A 27,283-nucleotide genomic window follows, 5' to 3' on the forward strand; every position below is an offset into this window, starting at 1 on the left:
GAGGGAGGGAGGCAGCGGCGAAGTCCTCCCTGGCTCCCCACCCGGCGCGCACGCCCCTCCTCCCCTACCTCCTCCCCTACCTCCTCCCCTCTGCCAGTACAGTACAACTAGTACACACACACACACACACACACGCACCCTGTCACTGCAGCTGCCATGGATATCAGCTAACAACACACGCCCGGGCGCGCGCGCGCGTTCCCACTCGCACCACGCAGGAGTGGCCCCCGGCATCCCTACCCTCCTTCCCCACCCCCACCGCACCCGCTCACCAGCTCCGCTACTGCTCGCTCCGGCTGCTGCCGCCGCCGACGCCACCACCACCGCTTCCTCTGCTGCGGGGCCACAGCCTTGAGTGTCATTCCAGGGACAGCACAACCTCACCCAAGCTCTCCTACCTCTGCCCAGCGGTCCCTCTCATCCTCCCCCTTCCTCGTCCACACTCCATCCAAAGAAGAGGGAAAGCACCGAATAGAGGGGGGCGAAGGCAAAGTCTGCTGTTCTTCCCCGGGGCCCCCTTGCTCCTCCATCCTCATTCTCTCATCACCAACACCCCCAACCCCAGAGGACCCCAAGGAACTGAGGCGACTCACCCCACTGCCATGTCCAAAAGCTTGAAAAAGAAAAGCCACTGGACTAGCAAAGTCCATGAGAGTGTCATTGGCAGGAACCCGGAGGGCCAGCTTGGCTTTGAACTGAAGGGGGGCGCCGAGAATGGACAGTTCCCCTACCTGGGGGAGGTGAAGCCCGGCAAGGTGGCCTATGAGAGCGGCAGCAAGTTGGTGTCGGAGGAACTGCTGCTGGAGGTGAACGAGACCCCCGTGGCTGGGCTCACCATCAGGGACGTGCTGGCCGTGATCAAACACTGCAAGGACCCCCTCCGGCTCAAGTGTGTCAAGCAAGGTGAGCGCAGCGGCTTGCTCAGTGTTTTGCCGGGCGGTGGGACCGCTCGGGGCGCAGGGCAGTGAGAGGGTGGGCGCACACGTTGAAGGGAGTGTGTTGCGCGATGATGTGGTGGGGGGCAGAGGGGACCCGCAGTGCAAGTGAGCTTCGCTGGGGATTCGACTCGGGGGCTAAAGGGAGGGGAGGGGCAGGTTGCGGTGTGGCGTGCAACTTTGTTTGCTCAGTTAGACCCTCCCCTTTGAAGGTGCTCGGCCTGGCCTGACCTCCTCAGAGCTCCCGGGGCAAATTGAATGTGCGTCAGTAGCATCACCCAAAGTAGATGAAGAGCTTTTGGGGAAGGAAGGAAGGAAAGAAAGGGAGGAAGGGAGAGAAGGAAGGAGCAACTTGAGGGTGCAGCGGCATCACCAGCTGGGCTAGGAAGAGAGGGTGATGGGGTGAGCACAGAACTGCGTCCAGCGTTTCGGGAGCTGGACTGGAGACGCCTGGGTCCCCAGCTGTCTCTTAGAGATCCTTGAGCCACTGGCTGGTGAGGAAGGGAAGGAACAAATTGCTTTGGGCGGTTTGACCGGTCTTCTGTAACTTTTCCCCCTCTTCACTCCTCTGTCCTCCCCCGCCCACGGTCGTGTCATGTGGGCACCGCGCGTCACGTGCGCACTGACTAACCCCTGCGCTCACCCCTAGCCAGCCGGCCCGAGGAGGCTCCGGAAGAAGGCGCGGCGCTAGGAACGTGGTCTAGTGCTGGGCGGGGTTCGGAGGGGATGGTTGTCGGCCTGGACATTACTCAGGGGTTGCCCTCCTTGAGTAGAAGTCCTCTGTGGTTGGGCTCTCCTCTGGCTCCGATTTGGGGGGCGTGATTTGAGGGAGGAGTTGGATGAAACCCCAGCTGGTTACAGCCCAGGCTCCCTCAGCTCCAACCTGACTTTAATGAGCGTCAATTAAAGCCTGTGATGTAGATTTGGAGAGACTGGGATCATCCAGAACTCTGTCTTTGCTTGAAAGAAAATTAGGGTGCAGAAGGATAGAAGAATGAGATAAAAGTTTGAATAGAGGACAACTTTAAGTAGAAAAAAGTAGTTTTTTTTTAAAGCTCACTGCACATTTCATGTGCGCTGTGTAAGGATATTTGTGGCACAGGCATATCAGCCTAAGGATTTGTTGTTGATGTTACACTGTTTGTCCTGACTCAAAGGTGGAATTGAGCATGTCATGACCTGCATTTTGTCATTGAATCATGATCAACTACCAAGAAACGCTCTTGCGGAGATGTACTGCACTGTAAAACTATTCTCTAAAAAACTTGTTTTCAAGTAAACAAAAGAATAAAGTCTTGGGCAAAGTTTCTTAAATGTAAATTGCCATACAAGAAAATGTTTTCCTTGGGGATTCTTGAGTATTAAGAGCTAATAAAGAGAGATAGGCTATTATAAGTCAACATAGCTCCATACTATATAACACTGAAGGGATGTGAGTTTGGTAAGAAGGAAAATAAGAGTATCTTAATATTTTTGAAGATAACATACCTAAGGTTCGAATATAGAGATTCTCGTTAACATGTTCGATGTCAAGATACCACCTTATAGATATAGATATAACTGTAAATATCTTTGGGTCCAAAACGTTCATTGCACAATTATGACCATGAGTTTGTTGGCCAAATGCTTGGCATTTGTCATGGAACGTTCCTGCAACAGTTAAACATTGTTAAATTGTACTTAATAGTGCCCTACAAAGGGATGCCCTATGATAGTTTGCAATGATGACCACATCTTAAATGTTGTGTTCAATTCTGAGCACTCCTTGCTGAGGTGGATGTTGGCAAACTGTCAAACTAGTAAAGAGTAAGTTCGAAAGAGAAATAAAGGAAGATTCTTGAGTATTATATGTATCTTCTATGAAATGCAATGGGGAAGACTTAACTTGGAGAAGTGAGAGAAATGAAACCTATCATTAAATAGTGAAAAGCTATCAGGTAGAAAAAGGAATTCTGACTATCCTGTGATAGCCCACAGGACAAAATGGTGATAAATCTATGACAAATTTTAAAGGATGAAGCATCTTTACTTTCATTAAATCATTATCTTTCTAACAGAGGTTTCCAAAATCCGTGGGCTGAGGTTCCAGTCATTGTGGGTATCTGTGAAGAGGCTGAAATGACCATATGCCATAGATTCTTATATAAGATGAGAATCTAGACTAGATATTATTTAAATCCTGCCATGATTTTGCTGTAAGGTGGTCTGCAATCACTCTTGTATTTAATTTTATGTGAAAGATTATTGCTTTTAGAACTCTGAATATATGCTTATAATATGATATATTTAGGGGAAAATCTCTTTTCACTCTATTTCAACCCTCAGTTTCAGGCTTCACTGGTTCATTGATGATAAATTCATATAATGATATCCACAGAGCCCCCACAGGAGCCTGCTTCACCTTTTGAATCACCGCTGACCAAAACAGGAAAAAAAAATGTTCCTTTTACTTTTTGTGGAATAAGTAATCCTCTTGTATATTCTTTTAAATATGATTCATGTTGCTATTCTAATAATTCTTTTCCTCATCCAATAATAGATTTATGATTATAAAAATCAAATTTTTGACACCTTTACTATAGTGCCTGTGTGTCTTAGGTTTCAATACAGATGTCATATGCAGGAAAATCATTTAGAAACTCTTGGCTCAGTAGTTATGTTTTGAGAGAAGCAAAAAACTAGCATAGCTGGAAAACTTAAACATGGTTTGTTTAGCAGTTGCATTTTTAAAACGTTAATGAGATTGATTTTTGATCATTCAGACATTGGGTATGTTATGGAAACCACATACACTATCATAGTTTAACTAAGGCAGATTTTATCAAGAAAAGGTAAGATTTGAATAATAAGAATATCGTTAAAAACTGCACCAGGTAAAATTGCATTATTTACTCAATTTTTATTTACTTGTTTGCCAAACTTTACACTACAGTTATAATTTTAAATTGTTGTAATTTTAAAAGCAGGTGAGCTGCTAGGATTTGCAGACATACTAGACAAGAAATATATGTCATAAGTGTTTCTACACTGTTTAAATGTCTGCAAAACAATTTTTAAAGCTGTTTAAATTCAAGGAATTCTCTTTTAAGCTTTCTGCTTTTAGTCAACACAATAATAAACCACATATTAAAATGTGGTTTATTGTCACATCCAATTATTTTTTATAAACTATGGCATTTTGTTTATAATAGTAAACTTTCCTCACCAAAGTACCTAATTCTAAATAAACAGTAATTCTATGATCTCATTAATGCATCAGACCCAGTTGAAGAAAGTTTTTGAGTGATGCTGAGATCTATATGGAAGTGCTAAAGGTCTTCTTTCATTTTTCTTTTCCCTTTTTAAAGGTTTGCCACTAAAGTTCACAGCAGCCAGTTACATAGGCTTTTGTGTCCTACATTCCTTGCACTATGACTGCTAATGCATCTAAAATCTCATAGAGACCTACATAACCTGAACTTATTTTCCCATTTAATATCTCACAATGGGAAATAGAAGGAAAAAAGTTTTTCTAATTCTTCCCATGTGGAAGATGGGCCAAATAAATCCTTTGAAATTCAGTTGCAGAGAAGATCTACATTACTTTCCCTCCTACTGCTCCTTTCAAAGACACCTTCAAAGGAAAGTAGATCCACATTTATTAAGAGTCACACTTTCTTTTTGACTGACTTCAGGCTAGAATAATAGAGTCAAATCTATATGCTCCTTTGTATTTGGAAAGATAAAAACAAATTATGTCAAATTTCCTGAAAATAAAGATTGACTTTCTTTTCATAGAAATGTGAGGAATATGAATAGTATTGTTTAATAAACAATAACATTGTTTAAATAGTTTGATCAGTTTCTTATTTTAGAACTAAAGTCCCATTGATGTTTTGGACAAGGTTAATGAAACAGTTCTCTTCGGGCATAATTTGTAAGTGAAACCACCGTAGTTTTTTTGTATATGTAGATAATTTAAATGGTATGACCTCGAATATTAAACATGATTATTTGGCTTTTATAAGTACTATCTCTGTTCTTAACATTTACACTGTTCAATCTTTCAGCACATTTATTATGCCCACATTCCTTTTCATTCCTCATAACTCACAAATTCACTTTCATAATGAGAAAAGCATATTCACATTTGACATATCTGACTGATTATAGTTTAAATAAAGACTTTCATATACATAGTAGACGCTGGCAGAATCATGTTCCTCAGGGAGGTGGGGTAGAGTGATGGTTAAAGGTACAATCTTCTAAGTAGACCACCTGGTTTTGATTCCAGAGTATGTCAGTTAATGCTATCTATTTGAACAAGATAACTAACCTGGGTTGGTAATGGAACCTTATGATATTTGATAAGCTATGTATTTAAATCAGGTAGCATCTGGGAGGTGATAAGCATTATATAGGCTTTAGTAAATGCTTTTGCAAACATATTGGTCATTTTGAGCTAGTGACATTATGAAATGTTTTTAATTTTCAAGATATTTTACTCAATTCACATTAACTGAAAAATATGAAATGATTGACTAATAAAGAATAATTTGCAGGTTGTATTTTAAGGCTTTTCTGTAGAATAAAATAAATCATTTGAAACGCATTTATTTGAAGAATAATATCAATAAATGTAATGGAACGTATTTTCACCTTTTAAAAATAACTCCCACTGATTCTGCCTTTATGTGTAAATATCTGCTATTTTATATTTATTTTATAATTTAGACATAGTTTATTTTCACATAGTAATTTATTTTCTTTGTACTCATATCTTTACTCCCAAAGAATTGGTGAATATATTGAATTATTTACTCTAAACTTGACAACATAAAAATTCTATTAGAATTCATTAATTTAAGTTCAGGAATTTATACTTCTTATATTAACATATAATTGTAGTTAAGAGTAAGTTGAACTCTTACTTCTCAGCTAGAAATTAAGCACCTCATAAAGACCAACAATAATAAAACAGTTAATTCATAAGTGTTCACAGTCAACAATGCATAATAAAGAAGAAATGCATCAAATTCAGCAAAAAGAATGCTTTACATTTGTGAGTATGGCAATATAAAATGCAATATAAATAAGTAAAAATTTGTATTGCATTTTATATTATACTATTTTATAGTACTATTTAAATACTATTAAAATACTGTAGTATTATTAAAATGCTATTTTATAATATTTCTATACTTTGTATGAAAATAATCAATATAAATGTCTCCGTATTAATACTGTTACAAGGTGAAGCAACCAAGAATACTTCCATTATTAGCTCCCCAATGATTTTAGCATTTTATTGAATTAATCCCATCTTACAATTCAATGGAAACATCTACTTTGAAGCGCCAGTGTTCAATATTAATTTCTAAAAATCTTCCCTAGTTATTGTCTGGCTGCATATCATGACAACAAACATACAACTGTCTTAGTACTGGGACTTTATTATTACTGATTCCATTCTATTCTCATCTCCCTTCTGTCTCCAGTAAGCGCTTGTTGTATTTCCTCTAATAAAAGTAAATCATCTTATATGGGAAACTTAGTAATAAAATTATAATTGCTGAATTTACATTATTGAAGACTTGAATAGGGGCATACATCTGCTAAAAATTATAGTGCTATGTCCATATCATCATAGAGAATTAATATAAATTACTTTTATTATTACATCTTACTGACATCTTTGTCAACTCTGTAAAAGGACTAAGTTTAATATATAGTGTTGACTGTTTTGAATGGTCTGGAAGAAACAAGTTTCCTTGTTTGATAAGTATGAATATTAATTGCATCCCATTGATATAATTTCAAAGATGCATTAGGCTAATGAGTGGATGATTTATATGAATGACTAGATTTGTTCAATTTTTTGAAATAATTATATGACTTTTTCTACCTGGGAAAATAATTTCTCCATGTAATTGTTACATGAATTCTTATCAGGTTTTATGCCATTTTTAGTTATTTTGGCTTACTTTAAAAAAAATTACTGTCAAAAACATGACAGTTTAAGCCTAAATACTTACTGTACTGGGTATATCATTGGATATACCCAGACAAAGATATGTTAAGAAGAAAAAAAGAAACCTTTATAGTACAAAGTGGAAGAGATTTTTGTCTCTGTTGAAGTTTCTACTGAAAAAATTTGTGGAATAAATTTCATCAACCTCTTAACTGCCTTTATTGAAACACATGCATATGACATCAGAATTTTTCCATATATACTATGGATTTTATTAAGTGACTCTGTGAAATGAAGTAGAAAGAAACAAAACTATTTAAAAAAATCAAAATATATATTTTAAAATCTATTTTTATATTACATTGTGTTTGAAGATGTTTGTTGAAAAGCAAGTTTTCCAATTCTAATATAAATTGAATTATTTATATTGCCATGGATCAAGAGTAGCACAAAAACTATACTTTGCATTGTTACTTAATAGATCATAGGGAGTGTCTTTGTAAAAATAATGCAAAAACAATTACACACATTTTTAACATTTTTCATTTTACAAGTGATTATTGCTTAAATGAATATTTTGTGTTGCTATGAAGAGGATAATAAGTGCTATAGAAACCCACAGATTAATCTGGTGACATACCCTAAACTTGTCAAATCTGACTAGCTGGATTGTAAGCACCAGTAAGTTTCAGAGCTAAAAAACATCCAAATACTGCTTTTGTGAAGCATTCTTTATCTATTATTATTATTATTATTATTGAGAAGGAGTCTCACTCTGTAGCCCAAGCTGGAAAGTAGTGGCACAATCTCTGCTCACCGAGACTTCTGCCTCCTGGGTTCAAGTGATTCTCCTGCCTCAGCCTCCTAAGTAGCTGGGACTACAGATGCCCACCATCACACCCAGCTAATTTTTATGTTTTTAGTAGAGATGGGGTTTCACTAAGTTGGCCAGGCTGGTCTTGAACTCCTGACCTCAAGTGATCTGCCCACCTCTGCCTCCCAAAATGCTGGGATTACAGACATGAGCCACCATGCCCACCATTGTGAAGCATTCTGGTCTGCAATCCCTAATTTCCTTTTTATCACAGTCTATGATGTAAGGATGTTAAACGCTTTGCTAGACAAAGTTTCTTCAAAACATAGCAAGTATTTAGGCTTGGAGGGTGACTAAAATCTTCCAAAAGTCTTGGCTTATTTCTAAAAAGACCCTGAACATAATAATGGTAATCTTACCATTCTAGCAAATCATATACTTAGGGGATGGACATTGTGTTCGTGTGAAGAGTGAAGGTTGAATAAGCAGAAGAAAATTGTTTCCCTCCTCTGGAACAGCAAGAATTTTTATCTAAGATGCTGTTACCTACTAGTAGTTAAAATACTCAAGTCCTCGTAGTGTTTCTTCTGAAACCGTATCTATCTACGTTGGATCTCCTTTTCCTCTTTAGTTGGAAGTCCCTGTGCTTTGCTCTTCTTCAGTCTAGGGTGGGAGTCACTTTCGAGAACAGCAAATTTGTTCTGCATCTTTGGATACATGGAATACACACACACACACACACACACACACACACACACACACACTTCAAACACTAAGATTCAGTGCCAGTTTTTAAATAGTCTCAGGCATTTAAGCATGTTAGGATACAGCCTTACTTTAGGGAAAACAGTTACATTAAACTATTCCAAGTGTGACAAATCAAGCTGAAAAGCTTGCATAGTCATCCATTAATTTTCAACTGTGAGTGATATTTTTAACCCTTATTAATTCCAATAATGAGAGTCCATGAAGACATACTGAAATAAAGCACCTAAATAATTTCTATGTGTTGTATATATTAGTTGTTAAAAAGTGATAAAAAGAAGTCAGATTTAATAGTTTGGATTTGGGTCATTTTTATTTGTATCACAAAGTGGCTGGTGGAACACCTAATATACAAGCCAATGTGCTAATGTTGCAATGTACAGAATAATACCTTAATGTTATAATGCACAGGATAATATCTTTATATTAATGTTACATAAGAAAAGGCAGGGACAAGGGACATGCTCATTCATGAACTGATAACACATTTGAAGAGTGGTTTATATTTTTATTGGTTCATTCAATAATATGAATATACAATATATTGACATTATACAAATAATCATTTAAAAATAAGTTAAACAATGCCTAATTTATAAGTGTCTAGCTAAAGTACAAGTAACGGCATTGCTTTGGTGAGAAATCAAAAATGTAAAGAAAAAGTAAAACTAAGTTTAAGTGGGAAGAATCCCACAAGATTTTACTATAAAATGAAGAATATAATATCTTTAATTACATTCATGTTTTAAATTTAAAACCATTTTTCTTATGTCAGCTTCATTATGGAGTGAATCCTGTATATGATCATGCAAAATATCATCTGTATCTGGCTTTTAAAAAAAAGAGTTTGTAAAATACACACATACTATAAATGAAATATAAAACTGTATAAATGTACTCTATTTGCTGGTCCAAACAGTATACTAAATCAATAAAATGCCTTTCTATATTCTTATCCTAAGTCTCCTTTTTAAAATTAACTGAAAAGTCTTAATGTCTAATATAAAAACTATGTTACCTTTTATCATTAGGGAAATTGATACTTTTTTTTTTCCTTTGAGATGAAGTTTTACTCTTGTTGCCCAGGCTGGAATGCAATGGCGCAATCTTGGCTTATTGCAACCTCCACCTCCCAGGTTAAAGCATTTCTCCTGCCTCAGCCTCCTGAGTAGCTGGGACTGCAGGCATGCATCCACGCTCGGCTAATTTTGTGTTTTCAGTAGAGACGGGGTTTCTCCATGTTGGGCTGGCTGGTCTTGAACTCCTGACCTCAGGTGATCCACCCGCCTTAGCCTCCCAAACTGTTGAGATTACAGGCATAAGCCACCATTCCTGGTCCAGAAATGGACACTTTTAACATTGACTAAGGAGATTCTTTGCTTCAGTTGAATATCTTTTCAGATAGAAAACCACAAAGTTAGTTATTAAAAAACTGTTGGTTATCTATTTGGAATGCATTTCTTCTCCTCCTCCCCCACTTCCTTAGTATCAAAATGTCAGTTTTGTTCAAGTATCTACATGTAGATACACTGGTATGTGTTCCATATCAGGTTAGTCTCAGACCAGAGGAATGAACTAGACTAAATCAAGCAAGGTAATTCCATTTTTTCACCAGTTATTAGTTTAGAAAATGGCTTATCTCCAATTCTAAGTAAGGAAAAATAAAGTGAATTCCCTTGGGGAATTTCTGAGAAATTTCTTGATTCTTCAGATAAGATTCAACAAAAGACTATTTACTTTTCTGCCTGTGAAAACTGCTGCACGGGGAGGTGCTGCCTGAAGCCACTTTAGTCGTGTTGTGATGGTGAAGAGAGCTAGCTGAAAGGTGGAGGATGGCAGAACAGAGTGAGGAAAAGCTACCGGCTCCTTAGAGGACTGCTGAAATAATGAATCTAGAGCTAGCATTATCTCTGGACTCCTTGTTATTGAGATAATAATATAGTAAGCATATTTAAGCCATTTACATTTGGTTTTCTGTTACTTGCAGCCAAAATAATTCTCATTTATATAACCTATTTATATAACTACAAATTACAGGAATGGAAAGTATGTTTTATTCTTATTTTATTGTTTTGGAGATATTGGTAAAGATGTTCTTTCAAAAAGTGGAGTAATCTTGGAGAAGACATCACGATATATTTTCCAGTTACATAAGCTCAGTCAAATTCTAGGCATGTCTCCATTACCTCACTGAATTTTGCTCTGGAAGAGACTTCTGCTTTAAACTCAAGAAATTTGTTACCATTCTGAAGTAAAATGTAGGAACACAAATTCATTTTAAAATTATCCAAAATGGAACATAATCAAGAAAGTAAACCAGTCACAGAAAATATACCAACAGTACATGCCAAAACCAACTTGAAGTATTTTTTAAATTATATAGTGTTTACAAACGTCACTGCCATTGATCCAGGAGTGCATGTAATTATGAACTGACTCATCAAAGTGTTCTAGCTCCATTTATCCAGGGCTAGAATTCATTTACTTCTTATAAGAAAGAAAGAGAAAAGAACAGAGAAATGCCGTGATATCTAAGTCTGAGGAAAAGCCCAGAAAGGAAACTAAGACTGTACTAAGTGCTCTCTTAATATTGAGTGAGTGTGGTCAGTACCACCAAACAAAGCAAAAATGGTCAGAAACACGAACTCCGAAACTTTGCCATTGCATTTGGCAAAAATGAAGATAATCTTTATTGGTGCTATTTCAGGAAAGTGTATGGCCACATGTCATAGGGCTGAAGAATGAACAGGAAGTGAAAAATGGAAATAGCACATGCATACAACTCCTTCAAGGAACTTGCTTGTTGTAAAGGGTAATGGACAGTTGTTCTATAAGAAGATGCCTAGTTAGGAGGGGTGGGAGTTTGTGTGTGTGTGTGTGTGTGTGTGTGTGTGTGTGTGTGTTATGATGGACGAGACTTGAACTTGTATTTATTCATTACTTCTTTGTTTTATGTCATGTGAAAGCTAGTTCCTGGCCATAAAATTATAATAAGGATCAGGTTCTACTCTCTAAGATTACAGTGTAGGAGAGGCAAAAATATACAAAGTAAACCTTAAAACACTGTGCTCAGTGTAATGGTGCAAGAGTAAATATTACTACCTCTACAGCACATAGGAGGGAGAGGAAGAAACAGAAAGGTATGATATAGAAAGTGTAGATCTTGGAGTCTGAGGACTTAATTGGATTATAGCCCAATTCTTTATGATAGGGCTAACATTTTCTGAGACTCAGTCTCCTAATGTTACAGGGTAGTTATTAGAATAACTACCTGTAGAGAATAGGATAGGTGGAAATCTTTTGTAAAATGCTTAGTGCAGTTCCCTCGGAAACATTATTTAGAGATGGAAGATGCCAAGTGGGGCTGGGGAGTGCTTCATAGAATAAGAGCTCTTTGAGATTGTCTCCAAAGCTTGAGTAGAAATTCAAGAAGGGAGGTGTGGGAAGCAGAAAGAAAAGCATGACCCAAGGTGGGAGAGGGAAAAGATGATCCTACAGTGTAGAAAAATAAATATAGACCAATGAGCCCAAAGAAAGGGGTAAGTGAGCGCTTCTGGTGGCAACTGGGGATTTTTCCAGAAAGGAAACTTGGAGTCGTATCAGGGAAGGCCTTACTTAGAAACCTAAAGATTATGGACATTATACCGTAGGTGGATAAAGCCGCTGAAGGTGTTTAGGGGAGGGAGAAACATAATCAAAATGGTTGGGGTTTCTGTTTTTTGTTTTGTTTCATGAGAGGGATCGAGGGAAGGGAGACATTTTGGTTTTAGTTATGTATGGAGGGGAGAATAAATTGAGAGCTAGGCTTACGTTTTGGCATCAGTACTGGGAATGGAGGGAGGAGGTGAGCTTAAAACATATTTAAGAGTGGGGTGAGTAAGAATTTACATCCCATGGGATGGGAGGTAGTGATGAAGGGGAGGCATCAGGCAAAAATGACTTTCAGGTTTCTGACTTAAGGCTAGGTGTGTGAAGTAGATGAAGATGCCGTGAACTTCAGAGATTAAAATTTAACATACAGGGGAAATGGTTTTAGCTGTTCTAGAAAAAGAGAATTGCTATCTTTGAGAAGTGCAGAAGTAGTAGTATGCTATTTTCACAATGTTTCAGAATATTGTGATCCTTAGTGCATAAGTAATATATGCACATAACTATTCATAAGATAGTTATAACTGATATTTTACTTAAAACAATTTAGAGGCTGGGCGTGATGGCTCACGCTTGTAATCTCAACACTTTGGGAGGCTGAGGTGGGCAGATCACTTGAGGTCAGTATTTTGAGACCAGCCCAGCCAGCATGGTGAAACCCCATCTCTACTAAAAATACAGAATTAGCTGGGCATGGTGGCATGTGCCTGTAATCCTAGCTACTCAGGAGACTAAGGCAGGAGTATCATTTGAACACGGGATGTGGAGGTTGCAGTGAACTGAGACCACACCATTGCACTTTAGCCTAGACAACAAAAGCAAAACTCCATCTCAACAGCAAACAAACAAAAACACAATTTAGATTAGGCATTGGAATTAAAGATAGTGAGTTAACAAAATTAAGTTAGAATTGGCCTATTTTATATTTTTAGAAGATTTTCTTATTTCATTTTGCTCCAGTTGGTATTAAAGAACACAGTGCGTGGAGAATAATGAGTGTCTGCTAGTATAATATGTTTGAGATGCCTGGCAGATGGCATGTTTCTGATTGACAAACATTGTTGGTCACCTGTGTCTAGAGCTCACAAGATTGTTGGACCTGCAGTGTAGAGAGTTCAGATGCATTGTTTTTATAGTGATAATTGTTGCGTGGCAAAGAGCTGTGGTCCCATTAGAAGAGCATTGAAAATAAGAAGAGATCAAGATTGGAAATTTGAGGAATGCCTGTATTTAACATGCCTGCACATATATTCTTTTTTACTTAGTATTTCTAATAGGGGAGAGGAGGACATACATCTGTAATATATAAACCAATCTTCTTAAATTGGGTTCTTCTTAATGTGTAGCATATGGAATTGATTCATCATATTAATGTTAATTTATCACTTGTAAACATTAAAGGTAACATTTTTACTCTATTAACGAGCCAGATACAAACAATAATGTTAAGAATTCTGTCTTTGACAATGCTGCTTTTATCAATTATATGGTTTCAGTCTTAATACAAAGGCCACAGACCTAAACAATACCCCAGTTTTTGATTCCATAAAGTGCTAATTTAAGACCAACCTTCTTGCCCATTCCTGTGATGTTCTAGGCTATATTTGGAGCAAATTTTAAAAGCAAACTCTTCTCTAGGTTGTACTAAGAATTCCTCATTGTGTACTATGTTTATAATGAGTTACTTTTCTCTGATGCTAAATTATTATTTTCATATGGCAGTAGTTAGAATATACATATCTTTTTGAAAGCTTAGTTTACACACACACATACCAAACACTATCCTGTACACCTTAAAGATATACATTTTCAATTTTTTAAAAAAGAATATCTTTTTAAAATTTTCAAATTTTATTTTAGATTCTGCTACAGGTTTGTTACAAGGTTTGTTACAATATTGTGTGATGTTGAGGTTTGAGGTACTATTGAACCCATCATTCAGGAAGTGAGAATAGTACCCAACAGGTAGTTTTTCAACCCTTGTCCCCTCTATCCCTTCCACCTTTGGTAGTCCCTAGTGTCTGTTGTTCCCATGTTTATGTCCATGTGTACCAATGTTTAGCTTCCACTTATAAATGAGAATATGTAGTATTTGGTTTTCTATTTTTGCATTAATTTTCTTAGGATAATGGCCTCCATGTTGCTGCAGAGGACATTATTGTCTTCTTTTTCATGACTGTATAGTAATCCATGGTGCATATATACCACATTTACTTTATCTAGTTCACCATTGATGGGAATAAAGGTTGATTCCATGGCTTTGCTATTGTTTATAGTGCTGCAGTGAACATATGCATGCAAGTATCTTTTTGTTAGAAAAATTTATTTTTTGTTAGGCATATACCCAGTAATGGGGTTGCTGGGTTGAATGGAAATTCTATTTTTAGTACTTTGAGAATTCTCCAAACTGCTTTCCACAGATATTGAACTAATTTAGAATCCCACCAACAGTGTATGAATATTCCCTTTTCTCCACAGCCTCGCCAGCATCTGTTATTTTTTGACTTTTTAATAGTAACCATTCTGATTGGTGTGAAATGATATATCATCGTGGTTTTATTTGCATTTCTCTGAAGATAAGTGATATTCAGCATTTTCATATGTTTTTTGGCCACTTGTTTGTATATTTTTGAGAAGTGCCTGTTCGTGTCTTTGCCCAGTTTTTAATGAGGTTATTTGTTTATTGCTTGTTGAGTTGTTCAAGTTCCTTAGAGGTTCCAGATATTAGTCCTTTGTCAGGTACAAAGTTTGCAAATATTTTCTCTTATTCTTCAGGTTGTCCATTTACTCTGTTGATAGTTTCTTTTGCTATGCAAAAGCTCTTTAGTTGAATTATGTCCCACTTGTCAATTTTTGTTTGAGTCGTGATTGCCTTCAAGGACTTGGTCATAAATTCTTTGAGGCTGATATCCAGAAGCATATTTACTAACTTTTCTTTGAGGATATTTTTTTCCCCCTGAGATGGAGTCTCACTTTGTCACCCAGGCTGGAGTGTAGTGGCATGATCTCAGCTCACTGCAACCTCTCTGTTTAAGGGCTTTCATCTAAATCTGTTATTCATATTGACTTAATTTTTGGATGTGATAGTATATAAGGGTCCATTTCCATTCTTTCATGTATAGATAGTGAATATCTCAGCACCATTTATTGAATAGGGAGTTCTTTCCCCATTGCTTATTTTTGTCAACCTTGTTGAAGAGCAGTTGGGTGTAGGTATGAAGGTTTATTTCCAGGTTCTGTATTCTTTTTGATAGGTCTATGTGTCCGTTTTTAGACACATAGCAAATCCATGCTGTTTGGATTACTGTAGGCTTGTAGTATAGTTTGAAGTCAGGTAATGGTGATACCTCTGGCTTTGTATTTTTTGCTTAGGATTGCTTTGGCTGTTCAGGCTCCTTTTTGGTTTTAGATGAATTTTAGAAAATTGTTTTTTTTTTCTAATTCTAAGAAAAATGATGTTGGTAATTTGATAGGAATAGCATTGAATCTGTAAATTGCTCTGGATGGTATGGATATTTCAATTATATTAATTCTGCCAATTCTTGAGCATGGAATAAAAAATGTTTTTATATGTACCTTCTCTAGTTCAAAGTCCCAGAAATGAAGCATGGAGTATTTTAAACTGTATGTCATACAAATTATGGTATAAATTAAAAGAATGTCATTTGTAACCCAGTATCTGAAAATTCAGTTATTTTATCCAGAATTGGTATATGAGAATTACATCCAGATTCTTCTAATTCTTCACATCCCCAAATATTGTACATAACAATGTACAATATTTTGTACGTAACGATGATTTGCCATTGAAGTTTTCAAATATGTAACTTAAACTAGACCTGGAACTCACCAAGGATAGGTAGCATTTAATTCTTATTTGTTTCCCTATTACCTGGCATAATGCCTGAAAATATGTAGAATGTTTTTGAAAACATTCATTGAATGGATAAATGGTAAAGTTCTCTTTCTCTCTAATACTTGACTTATTTGAGATATGTTAAGTTTCTACGAAGAAACAAAACCACCAGAAAATTAGGATAAACTGACAGTTATGAGGAATTTGCTTATAGAGTTCTGAAAGCTGTTATGCCCTAAGATCTGCAGGATAAGTTAACAATGTGGAGACCCACGAACACTGATGGTATGTTGCAGTCCAAAGGTCAGCAGGCTTGAGACCCAGGAAGAGTTAATGTTTCAGTTCAAGTCTGCATACAAAAAAAAAAAAAATGTTCGAGTTTGAAGGCAGGCAGGCAGGCAGGAGGAAGTCTCCCTTTTTTGAAGTTGGTCATCATTTTCATTCTATTTAGGCCTTCTACTAATTGAATGAGGCCCACCACATTCAGTAGAGCAACTTGCTTTATTCAGTATATCAAGTTAAATGTTAATTTTATTCAGAAACACCCAGAATAGTGCTTGACCAAGTAACTGGGCACCCTGTAGCCCAGTCAAGTTAATATATAAGATTAACGATTGCACTTTAAGAACCTTTGTCCATAAATAATAAGTAATTTAATACAGTCATTTTAACCTACAGCTCCATCCTTGAAAAAATACTTTAAAACTATTGAAATAATTTATTTCTGAATATACTTAGAGTTTACTGTATTATACTGTAGTAGATTTTTGGCAATGTGATTACTACTTACCTCATCCATTATGAGAATCGTTTTGCGTAAATGTTTTTTACCAAAATATTTGTTCTGAAATGCATTTTTGCTCACAGCTCAGCTAAATTATGATTTTTCTGTTTTTAAGTATCATTTTTGTCCTTACACTGAAGCTGTTGTGAAAAAGTATCTATTTCTATTTAATTTTAAAGTTATGTGTTAAATACTTTGGCAGTGTGTAATCTATACTTTCTGTGGTTCAAAGAGTATAAGCTCTGAGGAAAGCTGGGATCCTGAGTGAATTACTTGTCAACATTTCATCTAAGAGAGTTTGGCTGCTAATGATGGAGGCAAGATGACATCACCATAGACCTAAACTATCAAAAGACCACTTAGAATAAGCTATTTTCTTTATTGGGAGTCTTCAGTTGTTTGTTTGTTTGTTTGTTTGTTTTGCTCCAAGAGAGAGATTTTCATCTAGTATAAGATTTGTTTCAGGCTTTTAGAAAAAAGAAAATTGTTCTATTTGAGAACGAAGGAAAATATAGAAGTGATAGATTAAGTAGTTCATTGTAAATTAGTGATAAAATGGAATACATGTGATATCCTTTTTAAAAAATACCTTTACATTTTCTGAGTAGTCAGAAATAAGTTTCTTCTGTCAAGGAAAATCACAATATACAGTTTTGTATTAAGAATATGCTTTTTCCTTTTTTGTTACACTTGATATTTTGATGTGTTTGGTTGATAGACAAATCAGTTGATTTTCTTATATTTTATTTATTCATCTGTGAATCTCTGAATTTATTAATGCTGAACTTGAGAGTCCATGTCTAATTTAGCCCTGTGATATAAACATTGCTGAATTTACTTAGGGTCACCAATTTAAAAATATCTAACAATAGTAGTACCAGCTAGACTGTATTGCTCATTTACTATATGCTAGTCACATGTACTGTGTCATATAACCAGTTGATTAAGCAGTTTGGCTCAAAGGATGCAAACAAGAAACAATTATTTTTCTCTCACTTACTCCTGCCTTGAAGTGTATTCTGTCAGACCCCATTGCCCCACCTCTGATCACTGGCCTACCTCATAATTATTTTTTTCTTTCATTTATCAGAATAGTCATAATTTTAGGTATGAAACAAAAATGTTGTCTGTTCCAAAGACAAACTTTAACCTTGCATCCACTTTAAAGATTCTCTCATCTTTTGAATTCTGGAAACCAGTAAAAAGGGAAGTTAGTGTGGTCTGTTTCTTTGCCATTTGCTCTACCTCCTCCCAACCTCACCTCCTTCTGTCTCCTCTGAGATCAGGGCAAGGGATGAGGTGAAACAAGAATAAAGAAGCAAAAGCTCCTCCACTTCTTTTTAATCTTCCCATATATGTCCTCTGTTACGTCAGGCATCCAGATACTGCTTTTCTGTTATGGATGATATTTGTATGTTCTTCAAAGATACTCTAGCTTTCTCATCACCTTCCGCATACCCGACTCTGTCTATTGCAGCATTTTCTGACAGGGGAATAGACTAAACCTGATGGCTTATAATTCAGCTCCTTCCCACTGCATTATACCTCCAGGCTCTTTCTGAGGCTATCCCTTTAACCCAACAGGCAGCTCTCCTGGGCAGCATCCCTTCAAGAGAACTTTTACTTGCCTTTCAGGAAAAGCAAGGAAAACCTCAGGCAACCTTGACCTACCATGTAGTAGAAATGCAGCCATATCACTTCTTCCCCAAATATCATGAGCAACTCCACACAGGTTCCCACCTTCAGAATTCTTCTGCCAAGAAGTATGCATAAATCCCTATCCTTATGAAGTCCCTATCCTCACAAGAAAAGCTGTCAAAATCTATAAGAACTGTCTCACTCTTGCTTGTGCATATCAGCATTGGGCAACTATATACTCTTTGAAGAATTTGACAAACAGCTAGTCTAGGAGTGATCCCTTTGGAGTGACCATTTCCATGCATACAGCACATTCCTCTCCTCTAAGAGGAAATGTGAGAGGAGACTCCATTGTCTATTAAAATTCTTTATAAAGCATCTCTTTCACAGAATCCCTTTTCAAATATTTAGTCTTTCTATATAGACTGATGCAACTGATAATCTTTGAACTGGTTTGACCATGGATATGATTAGCAACTTGCTTATTTAGCATTGTCCTCAGCTTTGAAGACAGCTACATTACAGGAAAACAGGAAAAGTCCCACATCACATGGAATTAAACACTCACTTAAGGCTCACATTAACTCTATGGGGTAATATTTTAAAAATCATATCAGTTAAACATGAAGAAGCTTATGGAGAAAGACGTTCATTACTTGCCCAAGGTCACACAGATTGCTTAAGGTCACTCAGTACTAAGTAGCTGCCTGGCTGAAAAGTCTACACTCTTAACCACTTTGCTGTATTGCTAAAACAGAATTGTGCAGAGTCTAGAGGATTAATGAACCAATTCCCTAGATAGGTACCACAAACTGCAACACAGACAATTATAGCACCCAAATGTGTCACATTCCTAGTTCAGTTTCCCTTTCAAAGCTTCAAAATTTCTGATAGAAATGGAATTCGCTTCGTCTCCTTCTTCCCATCTTAGAATGATTCAAATGTTTCAAAACCAACTGCTCATTTTCATGCTGAAATCATAAGCATTTAGAAGAGTTACATTTTTTATTCTTCATTTCAGTATTGTGTAGTGTATACCGTTAACAACCATACAAATACTACAGTAGGACTGTGTTAAAATATAAGGAATATAAAATACTATAAATAGCAAAGATTAAAAAATTCCCCTAACAATGTTTCTGTGCTTTCTGAACTTTTAGAACAAATATTATTTTGAGAACTTTAAAGTTTATTATATTATCATTTTATATGAATATTTTTCTCAGAAATGAAATTTTTTGTCTTCTTTCCTTCCCCTAGGAAATGATTAGTCTTACTGCTGTGGTTGATATAAATCTGCTATTTGTTTATACTCAATGGCCTCCAGATACATTATAAATATTGCATTTCTAAAATATCTACTTGTAAAATGTAAACTTGGGGATTTGGCTCCAAAGAACTGTCTTATCTCAGGTGTTTTGTTCTTGTATGCTCATGTGGAGCTTATATTTAGTATTATTTGAGTTGCAGATTTATTTCATCTTGTCTAGCAGCATTAGCTATTTCTTTCTGCTGTTTCCAATTATTATTATTATTTCCAGCCTGAGTGAAGTTTAGCAAAAGCAAATATAGAAAGGGAAAGAAAAGAATAGGTTATTCCCTCAAGCTAACATTCAAGCTTATCCGTCTTTATTTAACTGCAGAAGGCATCTTTTAATATTTGAAGTTAGCAATTTAATATTGATTTTGGTCTTCTTTGGCATTGCAGACAAAAACCCAAGTGTATTCAAGACACAGTTTAACAGTATGGCATAGTTTGGAAGTAAGATGCTTTTTCATTGGCTCTGATAGATTAGGCCATTGTCCTTCTCTATAAGAGACATTATAGGGATATATTTGGTGAGATCTGTGATATTATATGCACACGTAATAAGTGAACAAGTAGAGGTTACAAGCACAAATATATTATAATACAAGCAGTGTTTATAGTTAGATGGCTGGTTACAGATCTGGGGTGGTTTTGGAGATGAGTAAGTAATTTCCATGTAATCCATGCTTGGTGTTCCCAGACAATTGTGTATGTACAGGTTGTGGAACTGGAAATTGAGTAGGAGTCAAGAATCACATACACTCAGGTTGCCTTTTTTCTCCATGTTTCTTTAGTAACTTTATGGCAGAAGACAGCTTTTTCTCTATTCCTTAGTATACAAAGGAATTGATAAGAACTTCTAAGAATTTAACTCATTCGCATACATTTTCTCTGAAGCTTTTATATAAATTTGAGGATTCAGAAGGAGAGGGAATAGGGGAATAAAGGCATTAAATTCTATGCTGACCTTGTGAAGTTGCCTCTTTTGTCTTTTTTCCCCCATGTAGTTATAATTGTGAAGGCTAACTAAAAATCCTATCAAGCCTTATTTTACCACAATAAAGTAGAGAAATAACTGAATATAGGAGATTGAGTTGTTGATGTAGATTTTTGTAATTTTATGAGTATTTTAAAAATAAAAACTGGAAATATACTATTTAGTAAATACTAATTTATGTCAATTGCATATGTATTCTTTGCAATAAATACATCATGCATTCTTCTTCAGAATATTATGTTCTTCCACTTTGAATCAATTTAGCTTAAATACAAGACATGGTTTTCAAATCTTCTGAATAGTAGTTATTGATGGAAACATTTTTCATTGGTTAGCACCATCTTGTTTTTTAAAGAATTTAAGTGGCTGACATTTTTAAGTTATAACTCCTATTATAAAAATTTAACTTGAATATAAATTGTAAAGTCAACTCCTCAATCCTCTTAATCATTTAGTAGGCTTCTGACTTTATATTTAATGAGATCATCTAATTTTTTATTAGAAATGAGTTAATTTTAATATGTCTGAAAAATATGATTCTTGAATAAAAAACTTATACAAAAGAGTTTTCCAATTATTTTTGCCTTTTTTTTGCTACCTTGTAAACAAAAAAAAACTATTGAAAGTAGGAGAGATCAATTTTTAAAACAACTTTATACATTTTATTAAGAAACATATAGGAATAATCTGGATGCAATGGCTTATGCCTATAATCCCAGCACTTTGTGAAGCCAAAGCAGGCAGATCACTTGAGGCCAGGAGTTCAAGACCAGCCTGGCCAACATGATGAAACCCTATCTCTACTAAAAAAAAAAAAAAAAATTAGCTAGGTGTGGTGGGACATGCCTGAAATCTGAGCTACTTGGGAGGTTGAGACATGAGAATTGCTTGAACCTGAGAGGCAGAGTTTGCAGTAGCCTGAGAGCAGGCCACTGCACTCCAGCCTGGGTGACAGAGTAAGACTCTGTCTCAAAAAAAAAAAAAAAAAGAAGGAAAGAAATTAAAAATTGCTTTTTCATTTATTGACGTATCAATAAGGCTTATAGTTTAATGTTTTTGTTCAAGATTTATTATATGTTAAAACAATTTGATTTTATTCAAACAAATGGAACAGATCAAAAGCTGTTCTGTTGAATAATTTTTTAAATAAAAGATGGAGAATTACTTTTGTGAATGGAAAAATACATCTTTAATTTATGAAGCATTGTAGATGTGGACTTGGTTTCAGGGTTTTATATATATATGTATATATATGATATATATATGTGTATATATGGATATATATATGTTTATATATAGATATATATACTTTTAGAGTATATAGAAATTATATACAGGCTATTTCTGTTATATATCAACATATAGTCTACTTTTATTAGTGTTTTTAATCCTTGATAATCAAGGTATATTTAAAAGAGTCACATAAAACAAATCCAAAGTGCTGTCTAAAAAATTTACCTATTGGAAACCATAGGTAGATGTTTTTGTGTTCTTAAAAATAGAAGCCTCCCAAAGGACATAGCATGAGCAAATGAGAACAATGAACAATGAACAATAATATATTTTCAGTAGGCTATAACTCAGGTGATTTGTTATCCAATATAATCCGATAAGGAAACACAACATAGTTGTATTTATAGTTAGCTGCTGTTCATTTTTGTTAGCATCCAATTGCTGAAGATTCTCCTGTATCATCAGAAAACATATATAATGGTGATGATTATAAATGTTTTAGAAATTTTAAAATTTTACATTTAGTGACAAACGTAGACATTCCGTATTTTTGTTCTATATTAACCTTGCCAACCATAATTTTACCTTGCCTGTTAATGAATAATGATAGTCCAAAGCATTTGATCCTATCAAATAAATATCAGCATGGTAAGATGGTCATTCTTTGTAGTGGTCATGGAGAGTACAAGTTATTATTATGTTACTATTATTAGTTAAGGTTCCTTTAAGCTGGAATGGCTTGTGGAAGTACCACTTCATTTTAACCTCAACTCTGTCTCTAAAAATGTGCAAATAATCATATTTTTCTGTGAATAAAATATTATCTATAAAGCAATACTTCTCTGCCTTGTTAATAGATTTACACAGTCTTATGTATTCAGACTCAACTTCTAATCTGACAGCAGCCAAGTTTTCATTCAGTCCTCTCTGGAACTAGTCATGTTCTCCAGTGGCTCTCTGGACATTTCCACATGCATGCCCTACTTCTTCCTTTAAAAACCTAAAAGTCAACTTACCTATCATTTTAGTAAGCTCTGCCTTTTGATTTCCCAGTTTCTTTTAGGGACCCCATTGATTTCTAATTCAATACACTGAATATTTGGAAATTCATGCGATCTTTTCTCTGCTGACTTCTCAATCTGTTTAGTTCTGTTAGATCTTGGTAATAATTCTTATACTTGTTCTTTGTTTTTCCCTTTCATCTGTGAACACTGTATATGAGTCTCCTCCTTTGTCCTGTCCATATTAATACCATAGCTTCTAACAGTTTTCCTGACAGTCTTTCCCTTGCCCAATCCATCCAGCAAGTCACTACCATATTAACCTGCCTAAAATGGCCCTCGACATGATACTTCTGTTTCTACTCTTTTTCCTTACTGAACAATCTCTAAATATTTAGGCTGACATTAAGAATTTGCCATGATGTAACCCCAACTCAACTTTCTAAGTGTATTTGATGCCGTTGTCCTACATATAGAGTGCATGTTAGCCATACTGGACAATGTTGATTTTATCTCTATCCTTCCCTCCCTTCCTCAACGAAGAATAGTATCTGAGTTTTGCCCACTAAAAATTCTGCTGGGCTTTAATGGCATCTCCTTCTCATATCATTCCTTGATTTCTCTATTAGAAGTGATATCTATATTCTTTTATTTGTCTCTGTTTTAGATCACTTATCACATGAAACCTTGAAAAATCATTTCTATAGATGGCATCTTTTTTTAAAAAATTAACTTTTTATTTTACTTTAAGTTTCAGGTTACATGTGTAGAATGTGTAGGTTTGTTACATATGTATACATGTGCCATGGCGGTTTTCTGTAGCTGTCAACCCATCATCTAGGTTTTAAGCCCTACATCTTACCTATTATTCTGTAAAATCTTCAAGTTTAGATATTCAAGCTTCTACATCTTCCTAGTCCCTTTCCTTACCGACTTTACATAGAAAGTACTCAGTAAATATTAATTGAATGAAGAAGATATTTGTTTCAAGCTATGAATGAATGTTTGTGTCCACAAACTGCCAGTTAAAGTCTACATTATGTGTAATACGTTTATATCCAACTTCAAATCATAGCAATAATTGACATTTTCGTGCTTTGTAAGAAAGCCCTGCAATCAGAAGACAGTGAAGTTGGTGGAAGAAAAGATTTTTTTTTTGTAATATTGAAACTAACTGCAGAACCATCCAGGCATACAGGTTGAAGTGACTTAATTTTCAAAAGTACTTAAGAACACAATTATGTCATTTGAATAGGGGTGAAAGTAGGAAGGCTGTTCTAATCAGGGTACAGAATAGATTTACTACGTTTGCAACTCCAGATATCATTAATGTAAATTCCTGATATTTGCATCTGTAGTTCAAAAGTAATTACTTTACAAAGAGTAAATTCTAAGGGGAACTGGCTTCAAAACTAAAGTGTAAAAAGTCCACCTCTGACATTGTGCATCCCAGGCTAATTTGACAAACTTATAGAAATAGGATATAAATGCCAAATGTTCTTTGATTTTTCTAGTTATGTATGCAATAACTTATCCAAATACAGTATGCCTCAATGTATAAATAACCAGTATCAAGCTGTGAGAATATGAGAAATATCTTAGTTTCATAATTTCTATTTGAGATATAGAAAATCATTTTTGTCTTTGAATTGGCATAGGGTAATATAGCACAATGACATTTTTTGTATGTCTTTATGCAGATCTGAGAAGTTCTTTGATGAATATACCAAGAAAGAAAACAGGTAGGAGAATGAGAAAGGAAGAGGAAAGGGAGAAGGAAGATAGGGAGGAGAGTGTGATTTAGCCCAGAGCATGATTCTGATCTAACAGTTTATGCATTCGTCTCAGGAAAGTGTTTAATCAACCAAATTGTCTGAATGCTCAGTTAATTTAATAATTTCCAGCTTGAGTTCCTGAGAGTGTGGTTATGTTTATAGTATACCTAACAGGACTGTTACGGACAGCTGCACAATAAAATCTAAAACATTGCTTCGTATGAGTCCATGAATCCATTCTCAGTTTGGGATCAAGACAAATGTGTATAATGTTTCGAAGACCATCCAACTAGATTCTGTTGAACACAATAGATTAAACAATCATTTGTGTACTTCTTTGAAAAGGTTCTTTCTTTAAAATTATACAGTACCTATTATTCAAGTTCAAACACAGTTTGCCTGGTGCAGCTTTTTGTTGTTGCTAAATAATCTGCACAATGCTTCATAGGGCAGAGAGGCAAATAGTCATTGAAGCCTTTATCCAAGGGCTTCTTTGTCTCTCTCTTTCTCCCACAAACCCTCTCTGTAGAATCTGTCTGTATATATCACTTGTCAACCGGTTCCCAAGCAGATATCACAAGACTTTAACAAATATTATCAGTTTAATTTCCAGTCACATAAATGAGAACTCAGTTATAGAACCGAGACTCAGACAATGGTGGTAATGTAATAAAACATGTATATAACCCTTATTCTATGCAAAACAATTCTGAGTAAACTAATATATAATTCATTAGTTTTAGGATGTTAGTATTCTTATTGCCTAGGAGTACTAGAGAACCCCTGAATATATTAACTTGTAAGAGAAGCTGACTTCTCTTGCACACAGGTGGTCCAGAACTGGTGTGGTAATTCAACAGTTATCTAAAAGTCAGAATACTACTAATTTTTGGCTCCTACATCCTTGTGGCTGATCTTAATCCTAATAACTCAGCCATTATATGCACATTTGAAATAGCAGGAAGGATGAGAGAAAGAGAGGAAACAGCCTGTCTTTTTTTTTTTTTTTTCCTTAGAGACAGTCTTGCTCTGTAGTCCAGGCTGGAGTGCAGTGGCACAATCTTGACTCACTGCAACCTCCACCTCCCAGGTTCAAGCAAGTCTCATGCCTCAGCCTTCCAAGTGGCTGGGATTACAGGGGCCTGTCACCACACCCAGCTAATTTTTTTTGTATTTTTAGTACAGATGGGGTTTTATCATCTTGGCCATGCTGATCTTAAACTCCAGACTATCTTTTAGCGAAACCTCCCACAAAAGGACCACGAAATTTATGTTAACATCCTATTGACCATAATTTATTCACAATAATGAACCTAGTTTAAATATGGCTTTATTTTTGGAGGCTTAAAAAAATTAAAAATTCTAGAAGACACGAATGTGAATAGAACTAAATATGCAGGTATAATATCATTAATTTCCATCATATAATATAAGATTGTAGCATGGGGAATAAAATGATTTGCCTGATCCAAATATTTAAACATTACTTTAAAATTCCTTTCCAAGTGAATATGGACTATGTGACTTTATATAGTCTTTAATACATTATTTCTATTTTAGAAACATATTTCTTTTTAAATGGACAAAAATATGTAATTATGTACAATATAATGCTTTGAAGTATACATAGATTGTGGCATGGATAATCCAGCTAATTAACAAATGCATTACCTTACATAGATATCCTTTTTTGTGTGTGGTGAAAACACTTAATATGTACTGTCTTTGCATTTTTTGATAATATGTTTTGTCATTACCTATAGTCACCATGCAGTACAATAGATCCCTTGAACTTTTTTCTCCTATCTAACTGTAAATAATTATCCTTAGACCATCCCCCAACCTCTGCTTCCCACTAACCACCAACCTCTCATAACCACCATTCTACTCTCTATTTCTATGAAAATAACTGTTTTAGATTTTATATATGAATGAGATCATGCAGTCCGTGCCTGGCTTATTTTATTTCACATAGTATTAGGCATCAAAAAGAAGAAAACTCTTCCTTTTGCAACAACATGGGTGAATCTGAAGGGACTATGTTTAGAGAAATATTATTTATGGCTTAGGATATGAAAGTCTAAGTTTTGATTGCACATGGCCACTAGTTATGTGATCTTAGATTCTCTGTGTGAAAAATCAGATCACTGAATTATATGACTTCTAACATTCTGTGATTAATTGGTTATCTCTGATATGCCAAGCCTTGAGGAAAGGCGGTGTTTCATATAACAGTGGAAAAAATGGTTTAGGCAAAGACAAGAGAGGGCTTATTTGTTTGACAGAGTTGAGCTAGAAGGATAAAACACAGGTTTAAATAATTCAAGAATACCTGTAACAATGTTTTATAGGAATATATATATATAGTTAAATAAACATACATGGTAAAAATTACATGAACTAAGTAAACACTTCACATTCCTCCTAACTCTTCCTAGATGTTGCTAATTTCACTGCACTTTTACATAATAATATGCATTAGTTGTAACGCTTTTAGGCTCAAGTTACTGAAAGCCAAATCAAGTAGGCATAAACCATAAGGATATTTATGATTTACACAACAGGAAATCTAAAGATA

The 27,283-nt window shown here is 35.5% G+C and overlaps 1 protein-coding gene across 31 annotated transcripts in view; it reads left to right on the plus strand.

Moving 5' to 3' along the window:
- The first annotated feature begins 141 nt into the window (after nucleotides 1-141).
- MAGI2 (membrane associated guanylate kinase, WW and PDZ domain containing 2) overlaps nucleotides 142-27,283 on the plus strand; it is a 1,508,583-nt gene continuing 1,481,441 nt past the window's right edge. For all 31 annotated transcript variants that reach the window (XR_004728308.3, XM_035254988.3, XM_035254993.3 and 28 more), the window contains exon 1: nucleotides 142-903. Coding sequence is in view for 30 of the 31 variants with exons in the window: in XM_035254988.3 (XP_035110879.1) it covers nucleotides 603-903 (301 nt within the window). In the remaining variant the exon portion in view is untranslated. The remainder of the gene's footprint in view (nucleotides 904-27,283) is intronic.

This window comes from Callithrix jacchus, chromosome 11 (assembly GCF_049354715.1).
Source record: "Callithrix jacchus isolate 240 chromosome 11, calJac240_pri, whole genome shotgun sequence".
Lineage (NCBI taxonomy): Eukaryota > Metazoa > Chordata > Mammalia > Primates > Cebidae > Callithrix > Callithrix jacchus.